The sequence below is a fragment of the Teleopsis dalmanni genome, chromosome 1 (genome assembly GCF_002237135.1).
Source record: "Teleopsis dalmanni isolate 2A chromosome 1, ASM223713v2, whole genome shotgun sequence".
In the NCBI taxonomy this organism is placed as follows: domain Eukaryota; kingdom Metazoa; phylum Arthropoda; class Insecta; order Diptera; family Diopsidae; genus Teleopsis; species Teleopsis dalmanni.
This window is the reverse complement of record NC_051846.1, coordinates 153,891,668-153,910,146: the sequence shown is the minus strand read 5'-3', so window position 1 is coordinate 153,910,146 and position 18,479 is coordinate 153,891,668. Positions and strand designations below refer to the sequence as shown.

The 18,479-nt window shown below is 30.2% G+C and overlaps 2 protein-coding genes across 4 annotated transcripts; both read left to right on the top strand.

Annotated features, from left to right (window-relative positions):
* Positions 1-1,984: 1,984 nt before the first annotated feature.
* LOC119669426 lies at positions 1,985-3,697 on the top strand. 2 transcript variants are annotated; one of them, XM_038079315.1, is made up of 5 exons: positions 1,985-2,119; positions 2,194-2,334; positions 2,386-2,808; positions 2,866-3,195; positions 3,266-3,697. In XM_038079315.1, the coding sequence occupies exons 1-3, from the start codon at positions 2,105-2,107 to the stop codon at positions 2,710-2,712; spliced, it is 483 nt and encodes a 160-aa protein (XP_037935243.1). In that variant the 5' UTR covers positions 1,985-2,104; the 3' UTR covers positions 2,713-2,808; positions 2,866-3,195; positions 3,266-3,697. The 2 variants fall into 2 exon arrangements, with proteins under 2 accessions (XP_037935243.1, XP_037935244.1); XM_038079316.1 differs by having other exon boundaries at positions 3,251-3,697.
* Positions 1,994-9,908, top strand: LOC119669424. Of its 2 annotated transcripts, XM_038079313.1 has the most exons (6): positions 1,994-2,051; positions 8,287-8,354; positions 8,406-8,546; positions 8,598-9,020; positions 9,078-9,408; positions 9,479-9,907. In XM_038079313.1, exons 2-4 carry the CDS (start codon positions 8,340-8,342, stop codon positions 8,922-8,924), a joined length of 483 nt encoding a protein of 160 aa, XP_037935241.1. In that variant the 5' UTR covers positions 1,994-2,051; positions 8,287-8,339; the 3' UTR covers positions 8,925-9,020; positions 9,078-9,408; positions 9,479-9,907. The 2 variants fall into 2 exon arrangements, with proteins under 2 accessions (XP_037935241.1, XP_037935242.1); XM_038079314.1 differs by lacking the exon at positions 1,994-2,051 and having other exon boundaries at positions 8,219-8,354; positions 9,464-9,908.
* The last annotated feature ends 8,571 nt before the right edge of the window (positions 9,909-18,479 follow it).

Genomic DNA, 18,479 nt, shown 5'->3' with positions numbered 1-18,479 from the left:
TCCCACTTGTGTGTCAAATCGTTTCTATTACGGAACTTTACTGTGAATACTTCAAGTTAGAGTCCCTTTGTTAATTTTCTTCAGACCTTTCCAACAGACCCATAGAAATGTTTTGAGCGATAATGTCTTTAATTTAAGATCATTAATTTGAAAAGCTGACGTACAGAAAGTTGCTTATATTTTGATAAGAGATTTTTCAAATGCGATTAGCTGAAACACTGTTAACCTTGACTAATGAAACTTAGTTACACTATAAAGAGTTATATTATGAAGATAGTCATGGTCCCGACATATTCCAAACCAAAATTCAATTGATTCTTATGTTTCTTTTTATATTTACTTCGGCAAGAATACTTCAATACATTAGTTTCCTTAAGGTAAAACCCGTTAACAGATTTCTTACAGCACTATTTTTTTTTAATAGAAAATTTATTTACAAATTGATTTTTGATTTTAACATTTCCACAAATACTTGAAGTCGACCGATAAAATTATTATTAAAAACGGTTAAAACAACTTTATTTATAAAATTACTGTGAGACATCGAACACGCGAAAGAGTTCGCACGCAAAACTTTTCGCCTAACCTACGTTTTTGAAATCCCTTTTATTTTCTTTACTTTAACACATTCATAATTACAAAACATTTAATAAAAAAAAATATTTAGTTTTATTTCACTTAATTGCCTACCAAATAAGTTCTTCGTACACTGCGAGAAAAACGTTTTGTATTAAAAATATTATAATCTTTGATATTAAGAGTCTTAGCAATGTTTTCCACCAAATTTTTATGTGTTACTGCGCCATCTACAGTGTACGATATATAGTAAATGTTGAAATCAACATACATCCAATGAGAAAATTGCACATTTCGCTGCCGTTCTTTAAATTTAATTTTAGTAAAAACAAGAACCCAACTTTGTCTTCACACGCGACAACTAGGAATTCGTATAACAATCAATTTTTATTTATTTATTTATTATTATATTTATTTATTATTATTTATTTATTATTATTTATAAATTATTAGTTATATATTCGCTAGAAATAACTAGCATAACACCTATCAAAGATCTGAGAGATTACTGCTCACAAAGAGATCTTCAAACAGATGTCCTTCTGACATAAATCCACCAATTTATCTTTTCGTGCTGATGTATGATATATGTAATCAGTTTACTGAAGCTCTAAGGTATCATTTATGTAACCCTCATTCACAATAATATAAGGACCATGTTATAAGGATAGTCATATGTTGAATAGTCACGGCAACTTTAGGGTCTTGCATAAAAAGAGTGATGTACAGGCAGTCATATCACAATTGTCAGTTTTGTACTTTTATTACTATTTTAATGCTATTTGTTTGTATCTAAGGGCCATGTTATGCAGAAAGTCATGGACTCGTTAAATTTGTCTTTTTTGGTGTCACAAAGTGTCACAGAAATTGTAATAATTTCTTCCTAAAATGTTGACAAAAATTTTGACTTCATTATTGAATAACATTATTTTGACTGCTTTGAACCGTCATATTGTTTTTTCTCTCACTCTCAATTTTACAATTTGCATGGAAACAACAACTATTTTCATTTTGACGAGCCCATGACTCCCTGCATAACATGGGCCTAAGTGTTAAATATAATATACTGATATTATATCCACCCAAAAACACATTTTTACTTTCGAAATTCTTCTAAAAATTTTGATATTATGTCTCCGTCTAAGTGTCCAAATTTTAATCAAAGTTTCACTTTTTCTCACTTAATAATAATTTTACATTTGATGTGACCATGACTATCTGTTTAACATCACTCTTACGGATAAAAACAAATAATAAATCAAAGTAACCTGTGATTATATAATACAAACTATTTATAGACATTTGCTTTATATATAATTTTACATTTTTTTTTTTTTGGAAACTCATGAACGAGTGAATATATTTCTTTATTCTTAAATATATATTTTATATATATTTAACAACAAAACTATTCGGTCCAATCAATTACAAAATTATCCGCCGCATTTTGCATTTTGCATTAATAATTAATTCAAATATACTCGCAAGCAGCTATATCTGACTTCTAATCCAAAAGTTTTATTCAAAGATGGAGCACGATTCAGTAAGTCATGTAGACTTACTTAGATTTAGACTTAGATTTTGAAAAATTCACTAAATAAAAATAATTTAACACAGGAACTTTCTGATCCAATGGGTGAAAACAATATTATGATCTACATTAACAGGCCCGATATTGTGGACGAGGGAGGTGAGATAAGGAACACTGAAGAACCAATTGGACAAATGATACCTTTAGAAAATCTTAGGCTGAATCAAGTAAATAGATAACAAAAATAAATTCAGACAACTAAAAATAATTTTTTGTAGCAATTAGAAGGCCATCTAAATGATATTTCTTACTATGGAGAGGGATATGATAATTTTTACGGAGCTTATGAGAGAGCAATGAGAGCAGAACAATTAGCAGGGAGAAGAAATCACAGAATCAATTTGAATGAATATATAAATGTGGAGCGTCCGTTTCCTGTTATAATAAATACTCCTAATAGACCCCGTCAACGTGATCCACCTCCTAAAAATTGGTTACTAAAACTGGTGAGAAAAATAAATTTTCAATGCATTGCTTTTGCACTGCCAGCGATTGCGGTTTTAGTGCTTACCGCACTCAAAAATCAAATTATCCGTCGTCAATAAAAATTGATTCTAGCGGTCCAATGCTTAAATGAGAGGTTACTTCCTGTATCGCAACCATAACTTTCAGACAACTTTAACTTTTTATTGAATTGTTGTGTAAGTGAAGAAGAATTTAATTTATTTAATTCAATTTATTTTTATTTTGGTTTACAGTTCCCATACTTTCAACGCTTTTATTGCTTTTAACAAGTTTGACGAATTTCTTGAAAAGTTTATATATTCCCGGACTTACCTTGTTAAAAATTTCTCACCCTTTTAACCATTTTATGAAATCATAATATTGAGAACTGTGGGAGTTATCACCGCAATAAGTCAAGAATAATTAAGCAAATATTTGATATAGTCAATATCAAAAGTGAGTTAAAAGAACTACGAATTTTTTTCAAGAACGTTGCGATAGGGAATTTGACAAAGACCGCTAGTATACAAATTTTTGTCCAGAATCTCAATAACTTAAACTTATGCATACACCGGAGGTTTCTCGTAAGTTATATGAAAAATATATCTCGTTAATATATTTTTATATTCATTCAAAAAGTTTTTGCGTTTATAGGCAATCTCACGTGGTATTTCACGTGACAGCCTGCTTAAACCGTATAGAAGATATCTGACACCAAAAAGATTCCTCCTAATATATTGCGATGAAATCAAAAACGTTAAAACTTTATATTAGTCTCAGACTAACAGATCCAGATAATACTTGCGCAGAACTGAGGACAGCAAAATTACATAGGACAACTTCACAAACAATGAGATTGCCTTGGATATCCCAAAAAGATTTAAGTTTAAAAAGCTCAATACCCTGCAAAGAGATAAAGCAGTAACCGTTATGCCGGAACTACTATTTACTAATTAAATTTTTTGCCCCTCTCCATTGTGGAAATTCATTTAAATGGCCTTCTAAAACCTTCAAATATCAGACAATAATTTAATATTTACTAAAAACTCAAATAAATATTTCATGTTGATTTATTTTAATGCAAAACTAATTGAACTTATTAATTTCCACAAATAGTTTCTATATTCTACGCAAAGATAGCTATATATAGACTATTTTATCATTGAACTCTAACTACAATCTAACTGATAAACTAACACAATATGTGACCATGTGAAGGATGAAGATAAGCTAATTGTCTCCGAGGATGACAGAGCAAGTTACAATTATAATTATCAATTCTAAAAACAATTTGTAATTAATCAAATAATATTACCTACATCATTATGTTAGTCTATCTATTTAATGGCTGGAACTTTAGGTTAGATTCAGAAGGCGCGTGCTGACAGTTGTCTACACTTCCACTCGGAGGCATACATTGCCCACTGTGATGTCCTCAAAAATTGATAAGGGAGAGACGTGTTGCTAACCTTTGTTATTCTTGTTACACCATTTAGTTTTCCAGATGAAATTGAAGAACTCCGATAAGTTTGCTTTCGCTATCTCTTCCAAGCCAGTGAAAAATCATAGCCCACTTATTGTAAGTCGCCACCGTTGAAGCATAAGTACAATGCCACAGTGCCCCGTTAGTACTTCAGTAAGTACATGAACTGCTAAAAACTTAAAGGCTTTTCGTTTAATTTTTGTTTAAACTAGATTATGAGCTTCTAGCGATTTCACTGTCTTCGCGGTTAGTCCATAAATTGTTAGTCACCGTATTGGTGATATCCTCTATTATTCTAAACAGTTCACATATCGGTGTTTGTATTAAGAGGTGTGTCTCTCTTGTATGCAGTTCAAAACCTCTTTTTGCCATCTCGTCTGTTAATTCATTCCCTTCAATATTGATATGTTCAGGAACCCAGCAAAGAGAGATCTTGTGATATTTGATGCTCTCTCATCAGTGAAGCGCGATATTTTAATACAATCTTGGATTTAACCAATTTAGATTCAATTGTTTTCTAGTGCAGCCTGACTATCTACAAGAATTGTGATATTCGAAGTACGAATCATTATAACTGTAACCATTATAACTATAATTAATAAAATATAATTTTCTAGAACCAAGTTTCACACATGCTTAGCCCGTCAATGTAAATAGGCTGTTTATTTTGTTTTTCACACTTTTGTTATATAAACTATAGACTTTCCCATATTTAGACTTTAGCAGACAGTGGACTAATGCGAGAAGCGGTAAGGTACTTTGTCCGGAATTCCATGTTCCAAAGAGCTAAATCAATTGTATAATAGATTTATTTTGATATTTATCTGTGAATAAATTTTTTTAAGAAAAAACACTTTTCATATGTATGTATTTTTCAGGGCTCTATCTAAATAAAACCGCTACTGCAAAACCTATAGCAAGCAAACCTCTTATAAAAGCTAAGCAAATAGAATATATAAAACATAACAATGAGAATACCAATAACAATTGTCTACTAATATGTATACAATATTTTATTATTTATTTTATTTATTTTAATTTACTGCCTGCCATAATTTAAATTTGCTTTGTTGTTGTTGATTTTGACATTTAAGAATTCTAATAGGAACGCAGAAAACTCGTTGCAAGATAATTCCCCACATAAAAAATGTTATGAAAATGCTAAACAAAAACCAAAAACCAAAACAAAAACAAACTCAAACACAAATACAAGAAAAGAATATTAGTATTTATTGTTGTTTTGAGTTCTGAATTGTGAGTTTTGTTGTTGATTTTATGGGTTTTTTTGAATTTGAATTGCTCACCACAATACAATTTGTTGTATAAACAAAAAGCACACTGCGCGCAGGCAGGCCACTGTTCATATTGCAACAACAATGAAGGGCATCACTTTTGAGCTTTTTGAGCTTTCACACAAGCACACGAAATATTAAATTGCGGCAGCAAATGCCATGCAAAATAAATTTGACTGAGCAAGTTTTTAAGCTCATGAAGTTTTAAGGTGGAATGAATGATGAATCACCGAAAAAGTGACCGACTGTCGTTCGCCGTTGCTTATTAAAATAAACAACAACAAAAGCAATACGCTACACACAAACAAAAAACAATACTTGTATTGTTTTCTTCTTCTTCTCAGTTGTGTTGCTCTTTGTGCTGTTGTTGCTACTTTTGTGAGTTGTACAACAACAGAACAACGTGGCTGTCAGAATTTTGTAGTCAGTATTGAATATTATTGTTATTGTTATTCTGGCTACTGCTTTTGTTTAACTTTATTTACATACACTGTATTTGCACTAACTACAGTGTCTACTATAAAAACAGTAACAAAATAACTACACAAACAAATGTGGTGCTTGCTGTTAATAATGTTTATTGTGAACAACACACTGTGTGAAGCTGTGTACTTATTATGCACTTATGGTACACAATTTGCCTACACTTCTAAATCAAATTCAGTGATATTTTATCTCAGTCAGGAACGAAATTTATTTAACCGAACTGAACCGTATGTTAAATACGTTTAGCCCAGGCATAATTTTTGTGAAAATCATAGTCGGTCGGAACTTACAAGCTACGAACCAATTTCATTTAACTTTTTCCAGAAAAACACATCGCGAAGAACCAGGAGCGAAGCACTGGGCAGTAAGAAAGCTGAGAAAAAGTTTTTTTCATTATTAAATTGTGCTCCTCTGCCATGTTTTATTTTGCATGTAGAATGAATAAAATCAAATGTTACCCCAACGGGAAATGTTATCATCATTTTTTCATTAATGTAGTGAGTCATATCACTACATGGTAATGAAAATAACCAATTACATTTAGGCCGTGTGCGAGTTCGAGTAAATTGAGGTGAAGTAAATTAAAATTTCCTAGGGATTTTTTGCACCACACTTATGTAAATATAATATTTATTTATTTATTTATTGCACTTATCTATTATTTTTGGTTAAAAGTTTTCAAATTTATTATTTATTATTTATTAAACATCTTATAAAATTTTCACAATGGTAACACCTTATTTACTTAATTTTTATCTAATTTACCCTACACGAAATTCTGGTAAACACCAACATTCACTGACATACCGACATAATTTACTATTTCCCTCAATTTACCATTAATTTACTCGAACTCACACACGGCCTTAATATGCGTTATATTAGTCTATTAATATTATATTAATGTTGTCATCACGTCAGTAATATAATGCAATGCTGCCAAGACCAGATAAAATCGTGGGTATTTTCAAATCACTAAATAGGTTGGAAGAAAGGCCACAGAAATGAAGACATACATTCATAATTTTACTGGAGAAAAAAAAAATACGGCGGAAATATTAAATTTAATTTTATTAATTTTTCAATAATTTATATTTTACAATTGTACGACTATCAACACTATTAATATCAGTTGTTGCCATATGAAATATATAATATTTTTATTGTAATACGAGTTTTTTTAACCAGTTTTTCAAAAAAATTGATATATACTAGTCTTTGTCAATTAGGTAAATTAACGTGAAGTGCAATAATTAATTTAAAACATTTTAATTTATTTATTTGCGATACCATAAAAAGAAAATAATGAAGTTACAAAAATATAACAAAAAAAGAGGCCTCATGACGCGGACATGAGGTCCGTGAGTCGTGCTTTGGGCAACCCTGATATAATATATGAAGTCAGATATATAGTGTATGAAGTCGGTAATGTAATGTAATGTATCAAGTCAGTAACGTAATGTATCAAGTCTGTAATGTGATATATTATGTCATAAAATGACCAAAACAATAACCGATAACCTCAAGTTTAAATTACAGTAATGTATTATTACAGGGGTTTCGAAAAATAGTAAACTACAATAACAAAAAATTTTTCATATTAATTAATTAAATTTTTGGCTAACCATACAGGTGTTTCAAGTATTGACGAGTATTTATCATCAGTGCTCTTGGATTTATTTTTTATATTTAACTGTTCGTGTCAATTTCGTACTTTTATTACTATTTTAATGCTATTTGTTTGTATCTAAGGGCCATGTTATGCAGAAAGTCATGGGCTCGTTAAATTTGTCTTTTTTGGGTTATGAAGAATGTACGTGTTATGCAAAGTGTCACAGAAATTGTAATAATTTCTTCCTAAAATATTGACACAAATTTTGACTTTATTATTGAATAACACTACTTTGACTGCTTTGAACCGATATTTTATTTTTTCTCTCACTCTCAATTTTATAATTTGCATTGACAACTATTTTCATTTGGACTCTCTGCATAACGTAGGCCTAAGTGTTAAATATAATATACTGATATATCCACCCAAAAACACATTTTTACTTCTGAAATTCTTTTAAAAATTTTGATATTATGTCTCCGTCTCCGTGTCCAAATTTTAATCAAAGTTTCACTCTTTCTCACTTAATAAAAATTTTACATTTGATGTGACCATGACTATCTATTTAACATCACTCTTACGGTATAAAAACAAATAATAAATCAAAGTAACCTTTGATTATATAATACAAACTATTAATAGACATTTGCTGAACATAAAATTTTATATTTTTTTTTTTGAAACTCATGAACGAGTGAATATATCTCTTTATTCTTAAATATATATTTTATATATATTTAACAACAAAACTATTCGGTCCAATCAATTACAAAATTATCCGCCGCATTAATAATTAATTCAAATATACTCGCAAGCAGCTATATCTGACTTCTGATCCAAAAGTTTTATTCATAGATGGAGAACGATTCAGTAAGTCTACATATTTTGAAAAATTCACTAAATAAGAATAATTTAACACAGGAACTTTCTGATCCAATGGGTGAAAACAATATTATGATCTACATTAACAGGCCCGATATTGTGGACGAGGGAGGTGAGATAAGGAACACTGAAGAACCAATTGGACAAATGATACCTTTAGAAAATCTTAGGCTGAATCAAGTAAATAGATAATAAAGATAAATTCTGACAACTAAAAATATTTTTTTGTAGCAATTAGAAGGCCATCTAAATGATATTTCTTACTATGGAGAGGGATATGATAATTTTTACGGAGCTTATGAGAGAGCAATGAGAGCAGAACAATTAGCAGGGAGGAGAAATCACAGAATCAATTTGAATGAATATATAAATGTGGAGCGTCCGTTTCCTATTATAATAAATACTCCTAATAGACCCCGTCAACGTGATCCACCTCCTAAAAATTGGTTACTAAAACTGGTGAGAAAAATAAATTTTCAATGCATTGCATTTGCACTGCCAGCGATTGCGGTTTTAGTGCTTACCGCACTCAAAAATCAAATTATCCGTCGTCAATAAAAATTGATTCTAGCGGTCCAATGCTTAAATGAGAGGTTACTTCCTGTATCGCAACCATAACTTTCAGACAACTTTAACTTTGTATTGAATTGTTGTGTAAGTGAAGAAGAATTTAATTTATTTAATTCAATTTATTTTTAATTTGATTTACAGTTCTAATCCACTCAACGCTTTTATTGCTTTTAAACAAGTTTGAGGAATTTGTTGAAAAGTTTATATATTCCCGGACTATACCCTGTTAAAAATTTCTCACCCTTTTAACCACTTTATGAAATCATAATATTGAGAACTGTGGGAGTTATCACCGTATGAGTCAAGAATAATTAAGCAAATATTTGATATAGTCAATACCAAAAGTGAGTTAAAAGAACTACGAATTTTTTTTAAGAACGTTGCGATAGGGAATTGGACTAAGACCGCTAGTATACAAATTTTTGTCCAGAATCTCAATAACTTAAACTTATGCATACACCGGAGGTTTCTCGTAAGTTATATGAAAAATATATCTCGTTAATATATTTTTATATTCATTCAAAAAGTTTTTGCGTTTATAGGCAATCTCACGTGGTATTTCACTTATGTACCTATTAGAGATAGATCCCTAAAAAAATGAAAACGACAGTCTGCTTAAACCGTATAGAAGATATCTGACACCAAAAAGATTCCTCCTAATATATTGCGATGAAATCAAAAACGTTAAAACTTCATATTAGTCTCAGACTGACAGACTGATCCAGATAATACTTGCGCAGAACTGAAGACAGCAAAATTACATAGGACAACTTCACAAAAAATAAGATTGCCTTGGATATCCCAAAAAGATTTAAGTTTAAAAGACTCAATACTCTGCAAAGAGATAAAGCAGTAATCGTGATGCCGGAACTACTATTTACTAATTAAATTTTTTGCCCCTCTCCATTGTGGAAAATCATTTAAATGGCCTTCTAAAACCATCAAATATCAGACAATAATTTAATATTTACTAAAAAACAAATAAATATTTTATGTTGATTTATTTTAATGCAAAACTAATTGAACTTATTAATTTCCACAAATAGTTTCTAGATTCTACGCAAAGGTAGCTATATATAGATTATTTTATCATCAACTCTCACAATTTAATATTAGTTGTTGCCATACGAAAAATATAATAATTTAAATGAATTAACTTATGGGACTGGATACAAGGTTTTTGAACCAGTTATTCAAAGAAATATATATACACTAAAGTCTTTGTCAATTAAGTAAATTAACGTGGGGTGTAATAATTAATTTAAAACATTTTAATTTATGTTTTTGGGATAAATTAAAAATTAAATAATGTATTTACAAAAATATAACAAGAAAACAATGTTCATAATTGTGGTACATTAGAAACATGTCGCGGGTCTCACAAAGATTAGATGCGGGGGCATTATTAAGATCACGCATAAAACGATATTGTTTTAAAATCACAACTGTTATTACAGCTGTGGATAGTTAGTAGCTAATTTGACTCAATACGTTATTTGAGCTAAATGGAATGCTTTAATTGCAATTATTGAGGTCTGGTTAGTCTGATTATTTTAATCATAATTTAAGTTATAACTCTTATTAGTATTCAAAAAGCAAACCATTTAACTTTACAGCTTCATATAAATGTATATCTTTTTAAATATAACACAAATATATCAGACTTAGCAAAGAGTATTCTTCGTCTAACTTGCAACAAATGAGAACGTTGAAATGTAGTAGCCTTTATGACTATTAGATGGTACTTCAAATTTTGCTATACACAATAGAAACTTAATATTGGTTGTAAGAATGTCTGTCTTATCGACACAATCTTCCTTCTAATATTCTCGAGACCGAGAAACTTCTCACTGAGCTTATCCAAGTTCTTTTCTATAGACTTCCCCAATCCTTTACTCTTTACTTCAATGAGATGGATCATTTCCTCCACAAAATTTCATTATACTATGGTGGATATAGTAAAGCGCTCCATAGAGTATACTCTTAAGGAAGCGTAAACTTTTGTAAACACCTATCATTACCCATAATTACGTATAAAATGTTCTTAATCCTAGCTAAAATAAATTTGAAAATTTTAATACAAAGTTTGTTATATTTCACCCTCTACTTACTGAAATATGATGTCAATCGGAAATTTTGACATCTGTGGGCTGAGATCTTCTAAACTCATTTTTAAGAGGTGATTTTAGTGGGTTCAAGACTCACATTGTAAATTTCGATGCTTTCCAGCTATGGAATTAATGAAGTGAATGTGTTTAATTTGTTATAGATACATATACATATATATTCATTAATTATAAGTTTAAGTATAACTTAATTACATATTATTACTAGATCGTCGGGTCTATCGTGCTCCCTTCTGGATTTAGAGTAGGTCGTTACGTCCTGTTGCGTCAATAAAAAGTAGTATAGAACCTATTTTATAGAACTTTATTGCCTCCTTCGTAATAATATACATTCCCAGGAGCCTATTCCGTATGTGCATTAGCGCAAGGCATTCCAACAGCACATGTGTGGCTGTTCTCTGCACAGAATCTATAGTTTGCAGCCATATGTATACACAGTTCCGATGTTAATCCTAGTACATTATCCCAGTAATTCTTTTTATTTTGGTTCTCCTTTATTTATTTTTATGAGAGAAATTAGCATACTATGTCATAATCCACAAAAAGGATTCTCTTCCTGGCTAGTTTGTCCGCGTATTCGTTTCAGCGTACGCCAGTATGTCCCGGTACCCAAAGAATCGACACCTGATTTGATTCGCTAAGCAGACTTAACTTATCAAGGCAGTCTTGCACCAGTCATAACTTAATTAATCATACAACATTTGCGAACATTGAATGTATCAAAAGTAATATATGTTCATTGTACTCTTACAGGTTTTAATCATAAACATTTCTTAAAATGCTTTTTAGGTGTATTTAGTTAAAACATATTAAGAGGGTTTTCGAATATCAAAGAAACAAAGTAAGAACAAACGCAAAAATTTATTTAATTTTATTGAAATTTGGCTGACCATACAACGCTATTTCGAGTATTACCAAGTACTCATCATCAGTGGTCTTAGGAAATAATCGAATTTTTAATTAGTTTATAGTCCGTATATAATTAGTTTGGACTTTACAAATGCATTATATTGTAATGTACCCTATTCCTAAACGTTTTATAAACCTTTGATAACTATAAAACACATGTAAATTCCATTTCTATTGAAATATTAACTGTATTTAAAGTACATGTTTTATTTTATTTCAAATGTGAATTCTAAACGATTACCTAAAATATCTTCTGCAATAATTTCCCGTTGGGTGCACGAATTTTGTTTGGATGCATTAACACTCTGAACTAGTAAAAATCATTGAATAAATGAGGAATGTAAATTCAAAATGGGAATGAGTGTTCTCACTCGCATGAATATAAATTACCAGCACATAATATATTCTTTTCATTTATTTATTATTTATTATTTGTTTTTATAACATATTTTGAGCTTTTTTTATTGTTTTTTATTAAAAACATTATTTATTTTTATTTTTGTTTTGTATGGAATGAACTGTTAATGATGATTACTTATTATGCAAATTAATTTGTGTGTGTGTATTTCGAACTCCTAAAGAGCAACTTTTTTCATTGTCCCATATTTTACACATGTACTAGGAACGTGTTTATTGTGTCCTTAATAGTTGAAGGGAATAATGAATATGGAAATTAACAATATTATTTTGTATAAATCAGCAGGCAGCCAGAGAGCAGCCGAAACAGACACACGTGAAATAATATTTATGCAAATGATTATCAATTTCGAACAGGAACGCAGCTTCAAACGAAACAAGCCAACAGGCAGACAGGCAGGCTGTAATGTCACTTGGAATGAAATTCATGCAAACGTTTTTTCTTTACTAATTTATAAAATTGTGGGAAATATGCATGTATTGTACATACATATACATACGTACATATGTATGTTTGTATTATGTTTTTTGTGAGCAGCAACAGAAAAGCGCAAACAGGATATACAAATTCAGAACAACTTATCATCATCCACCAAATGCAAAATATATACACGCATACTTTCATACAAATGACATTAGCAGCAGTAGCAAGCAGCCGCAACAGCAGCAGCAATGATTCCAGTTGGAAAGCTTTTTCATGCTGTTTTTGTTGTTGCCGCTGCTTGTTTTTATTTTTTTTTTCTTGTGCTTAACATGCAAAAAAGCGTGCGCAAGCAAATCCCAACTAAACCTGCCAACAAGAATTCTTGCACACACACTTGACAAACATACAGTAATGAGTTCACCGAAAACAAAAACAACACCAACGTTGGGGTAATGAATAAATCTGTGTTTGAAATTATGACGATTTGTTGAGAACAATTTTAAATAAATTAAGAGCAATTAAGGTTGTTAGCTTAATTAATAAATAATGACAACTTATGCAATAAACATTTTACATAAAATTCGTGGTGAATAAGAAATAATACATATTCATTAATGAATAACAGAATGGTGTTGAAAATTAACAAATAAAAATAAATATATGATTAATGAATTCAATTATTCTACAGCTGGTTTATGATTTCGTTCCAATATAAACACAGCAAGTGAATTTGTTACTAAACTTCCACAGCAAATTAACTAAAGTCCAGAAAAATGTGCGAACATAAAAGTTAAGTATGGCTTTGGGTCAGTTTTTTAAGAAGCACTGACTCTGAGCTTCAAATTTGGCAGTACACCAGTTCGATTCCTGGTAATTGCAGTTTCAAAAAATTATTTATGAATAAGTAAATACAAGATTTATTTACAAGCCCACTGATGATGGGTATTTGGCAATACTTGAAACACCTATATGGTCAGCCAAAAATTTAATTACTGAAAATAATATAAAAATGAATTTTTTTTATTGTATTTCACTACTGTTCCAAAAAAACCTCTTTATTAATATTCAAATTTTATTAAAACTTTTAGAACTTCATTTTTCATAAAAATTACATACACTAGAAAATATAAGTAAAATATATAGTTTGTATGTAGGTATTTTATTATTAATTCCACATGTTATTCTATGATTATTATATCGTTCTGAACAAATGTTAATTTTACTACACATGTTATAAAAGCTAATACATGATTTTTCTCTCAGTGTACATTTATATATCCTATCTTTAGATATTAGGTTTTGTTTTGACGTAGCACACCTCTCCAGATGTCTCTGCTGCACCTGCACCTCTTCCAGTCTTCTCTAAATCAAGCGCGGTTAGTGCTCCCACAACTTGATTTCTGCTTTGGAAACACGATCTACCTCTACCTCTATCAGTGGCGTAACTACATTTTTTAGGCCTGTAAGCAAATTCTAACTAAGGGGCCCCTACCAACATACTAAGACGCCCCTCTTTTTATACTCTTTACACGAAAAAATGTGAAAAGGATATATAAGGTTTGTCAAGATTTTCGTAACGCAATAAAGGAAACGTCGGAAATATCATTAAGTATATATCAGTACAATATATATATACTTTTTCAGTTCAAACTACTCTCTCAGCTTTTGAACTCTTCGAACGAAACTTTACACACATACTTTTCGGGAGCCATTTGGTTTGATTGAAATTGGACGTCTATTTCTTGTATCTGTGATATAAACTTAACAATCGGATATGAGGTTTCTCCGTTTTTAATAAAGGTATTCAAATGAAATTTGGTGTATACAGTACTGATATTTGCAAAAGACAACGTACAAAATTATTTTCAAATAGGTTTAAATCTAGATATAGCTTCCATATAAGTCTCTCGATTAAGACACATATTTTTCTTAGAAAAACTTTTTTATTTTATAAATAGGTTTAATATTTTATTTGAAGTACATACATATTATGTACTTTAAATTTAAAATTTACGTATCTTTTATAAAATGCAATATGAAGTTAATCCAACAAAAAACGGTTCGTCCCACTTTTGAGAATTTATTAAAAATAAATACAATGAATACAAAAATTAATAGTGGGGCCCCCTAAATTCAGGGGCCCGAAAGCGTTGCTTCCAGTTGCTTCCCTGTAGTTACGCCACTGACCTCTATGCTTTCTTTCTCTAACTATCGTTTCAAATACCATTTTTTGCTGAAGCGTCTACATGCATTCTCACGATATGAATAAGCCAGTGAGATTCCCGGAAGTTAATTTGCTAATTATATCAATGTTGTGATAAACTTGTGCTCTAGCTGGTACAACTCGTGGTTTATTCGGATGCGGTAGTTATCCCCAACTCGCAGAGGACCAAAGATCTTTCAAAGAACTTTTCTTTCGAAAACTCCAAGTACTGCTCCATTCTGTGATAGCATCCATACTTTTGTGCCATGTAAAAACACAAATGGGATGAACGACCTATCAGACGTAAGTTTTATATGCATAACCTTCAGGAATATTTAAAAATACTCACAGAGATGTGAACAATAGTGTTTTACTGTGAACAAGTGCAATTAAGGCTCAACACTACAGGGTTCTTAGCACTCGTATTAATAACATTAATAAACGCTGTAATTGGAATTTCAAAAAATTCCTCCTGTACCAAATTGAAACTATTAAATTGAAATATTTTTGTTTATAATTTCCTGCTTGGGATAGCGCGAGACCCATCTTACACCTCTAAAGTTTTTTGGGCAAAGCACCCGGATGTAAAATGCTACTCCTATCGAATTAAAGTAATGAATACAGTCATTCTACCCGTGTAACTATGCGTTTTAACCACAGTCACCAGGATAATCCCATTATAGGACCAACCACAATTAATCATAACAGCCTAAGCTGTGGAACCTGACATCCGTGGTACCAGATTTACATAGGCCTATGTTGGAATAGTCATAGGGGATATTAATAACAGTTGAAATGATTATCTTATTTTTAATTATTTCCGAAATTAACCAAAAGGAAAAATTAATGAGTTCGATGATTTTTTTTTTAAAGTATATAGAAGAAGAATCTTAAACTCCACCTATTATCATTAAAATATTTATAACTTTGTGTCAAATTTAACAAATAAATTTGATTAATTTAAACTTAAATGCCATAAATTCACACCTACAGAAAGAGTTTTATTTTTTCAGTAATAACATTATTTCTTTTTTTTTTTTTGTTTTACAAAAATAAAGTTTATAAATATATAAATTAAAATACCCGCCAACAAAAGAAGAAAAAAGTTTTAAATAAAAAAAAATTTCCCATTGCCGGTTAAATTTAAATTTCATTTCGTAGTTCATGCATTTGTTGTTGTTGTTGCTCTGCCCGTTTATACGTATTCAGTCATTTGCATGCAAATGTGCTGAACCAATTGCTGCAACTCTTCCATTCATGCACAAAACAAAAACAAACCAATAACAAAGCCAATAACAAACACAAGCAAATACAACAACCAGCAGTGAAATATTCAAGCGCCCGCATTAACGAACGCAAAGTGAAATGTGAAAAATCACTAACAAACGATTTTGTACTCCTGGCAGCGCAAAACCGTTGAAATAGGCCTATTCTGAGCAAAATCGGTAGGAAATTTTTTATGCAAATAAATGGCATGCATACGTGCGCCCATCCAGTAGCAGAAAAAGCTTTAACGAAATGGCACATGGAAGAAATACGTTGGAGTTAAAGATTTTTGTTTTTGTTTTTGTATTTTGCATTGCATACGTTTTTTCTTGGGTGTCATAAAAATTAAAAAAATATTTCTTTTTAACTTTATTGTTTATGTTTATTACTTTATCTTCAGTTAATATTCAAAATAAAATATTTTTTAAGTGATTGTAATTATTTCAATAATTAAATATTGCATCCATTTTATACCGATAAAAATATTATAAAAATATTATAATAAAGTTATAATTAATTAAATATTATTATGAAATTAAATGAATTAACTAATGTCGTTTTCGATTCCCTCATGCCACATTTGATTCATTTTTGAGAATTTTTTGTAAATCAGAATTAATTATTTTACTTATGATGCCTGCTACACTTAATGAATTCAGCAGATTAAAAATTCTGCTTGACCGTGAGTGTGTAGCAAAAGAAACATCTTAAGAAGTGAACTAAAATTTATTTGAGTATTCACTAATTATATATATAATTTTATATAATATAAAATTATATATATGATAATATAATATGATAATATAATATAATATAATATAATATATATAATATAATATATATAATTTTTTTTTATTTCAGCTGTTCATTGTTCCGTTTTAGCATTGAGAGTAAAATTCCTATGTAAATATAATATTATTATTATCATAATTATGGAAAATGGATATACACTACAATCTAAAAGATCTATTGTCCCCTTAGTTAAATTAAAGTGCTTCTTCACGTCCATTTTCTTTAATGAAAGACAAAATAGAACCTATCTTTACTAGTCTTAAATCCTTATGTTCCATGAAAAACCTTCCTAGGTGTTTCTTTCTCTTGTACATCAGTGCCAGACATTCCCCTAGCACATGGTATGCGATTTTTCTCTCTTCTCTATATTATCTGCAGTCTGAGTTGGATTGGATGCTTAACTTTGTTAGGTGATTACTTAATCGACAGGGACCGGTTAGTAATTCCGTAATAATTCTTCGGTAATTCTTTATTTGTTCTATGTAATCCTGGAAGCGTTTTGGGTTGTAAGCCCTAAAAGCATTTTAGGTTGTTATAGACTTGCTAGCTTTTTCCAATTTAGTTCTCTTTCGTTTGCCTTTGCGCCGTTCAAAAGAATGGATAGAGTTCCTTTGTCTAGATAGCAGAAACGTTCTATTGTTATTAATAATATTATTACTATTATTGAACCTTCTTCGTTTGAGTTTGTATGCCATTTCATTGTCTTGTATACCAGCACGTCCCGGAATCAATATCAAAGTTATATATATAAAGTTATATAGATAATATCAAAAAATGATAAGAAAAATATTATGCATATATCGGATTTATCACTTATTAACTGCAACCAATCATGAGTGAAATTTCAATGCACTGAATGCAATAAAACTGTGCGAAAACTGTTATAAAAACTAATTTTAATTCCAAATTGTACTTAATCGAACGTGTTTAGGATAATCGCAACATTATTTGACAATCGAACATGTTAAGGATGATCGCAACATTATTTGACAGTTATGTATATGATACTTCGAAAAGAACGCTTAATATAATATATGACGAAAACAATGAAAACAGTGAACAGTTACAAGAGGTTAGACAACGCAACGCTAATAGATCCATGGAATGCAAACCATCCAGTACTGAAGAAATATACGAGGTAATTCTATCTCTAAACTCAGGCAAAGCATCGGAAAACTACAACTTACTTGCAGTAGTTTTTAAAGCAATACCGGAAACAATGTTTGGAAAATTACATCCTCTGTTTGTTGAGGTATGGAATACGAAATGTATTCCTGAGGAATGGAAAGAGGCTATCCTAGTCAAGATCCCTAAAAACGGAAACGGGAAAAAATACAAATAAGCAATAAACAAAATATTCAAGAATATAATCTTAAACCACATCATTGAGACACTTAATAATTTAC

What these genes read in the sequence shown, in the direction of transcription:
- LOC119669426 (XM_038079315.1), top strand. An exon ending in AAAATCTTAGGCTGAATCAA is followed by an intron (nt 2,335 to 2,385) that starts GTAAATAGATAA and finishes AATTTTTTGTAG; the next exon opens with CAATTAGAAGGCCATCTAAA.
- LOC119669424 (XM_038079314.1), top strand. An exon ending in AAAATCTTAGGCTGAATCAA is followed by an intron (nt 8,547 to 8,597) that starts GTAAATAGATAA and finishes ATTTTTTTGTAG; the next exon opens with CAATTAGAAGGCCATCTAAA.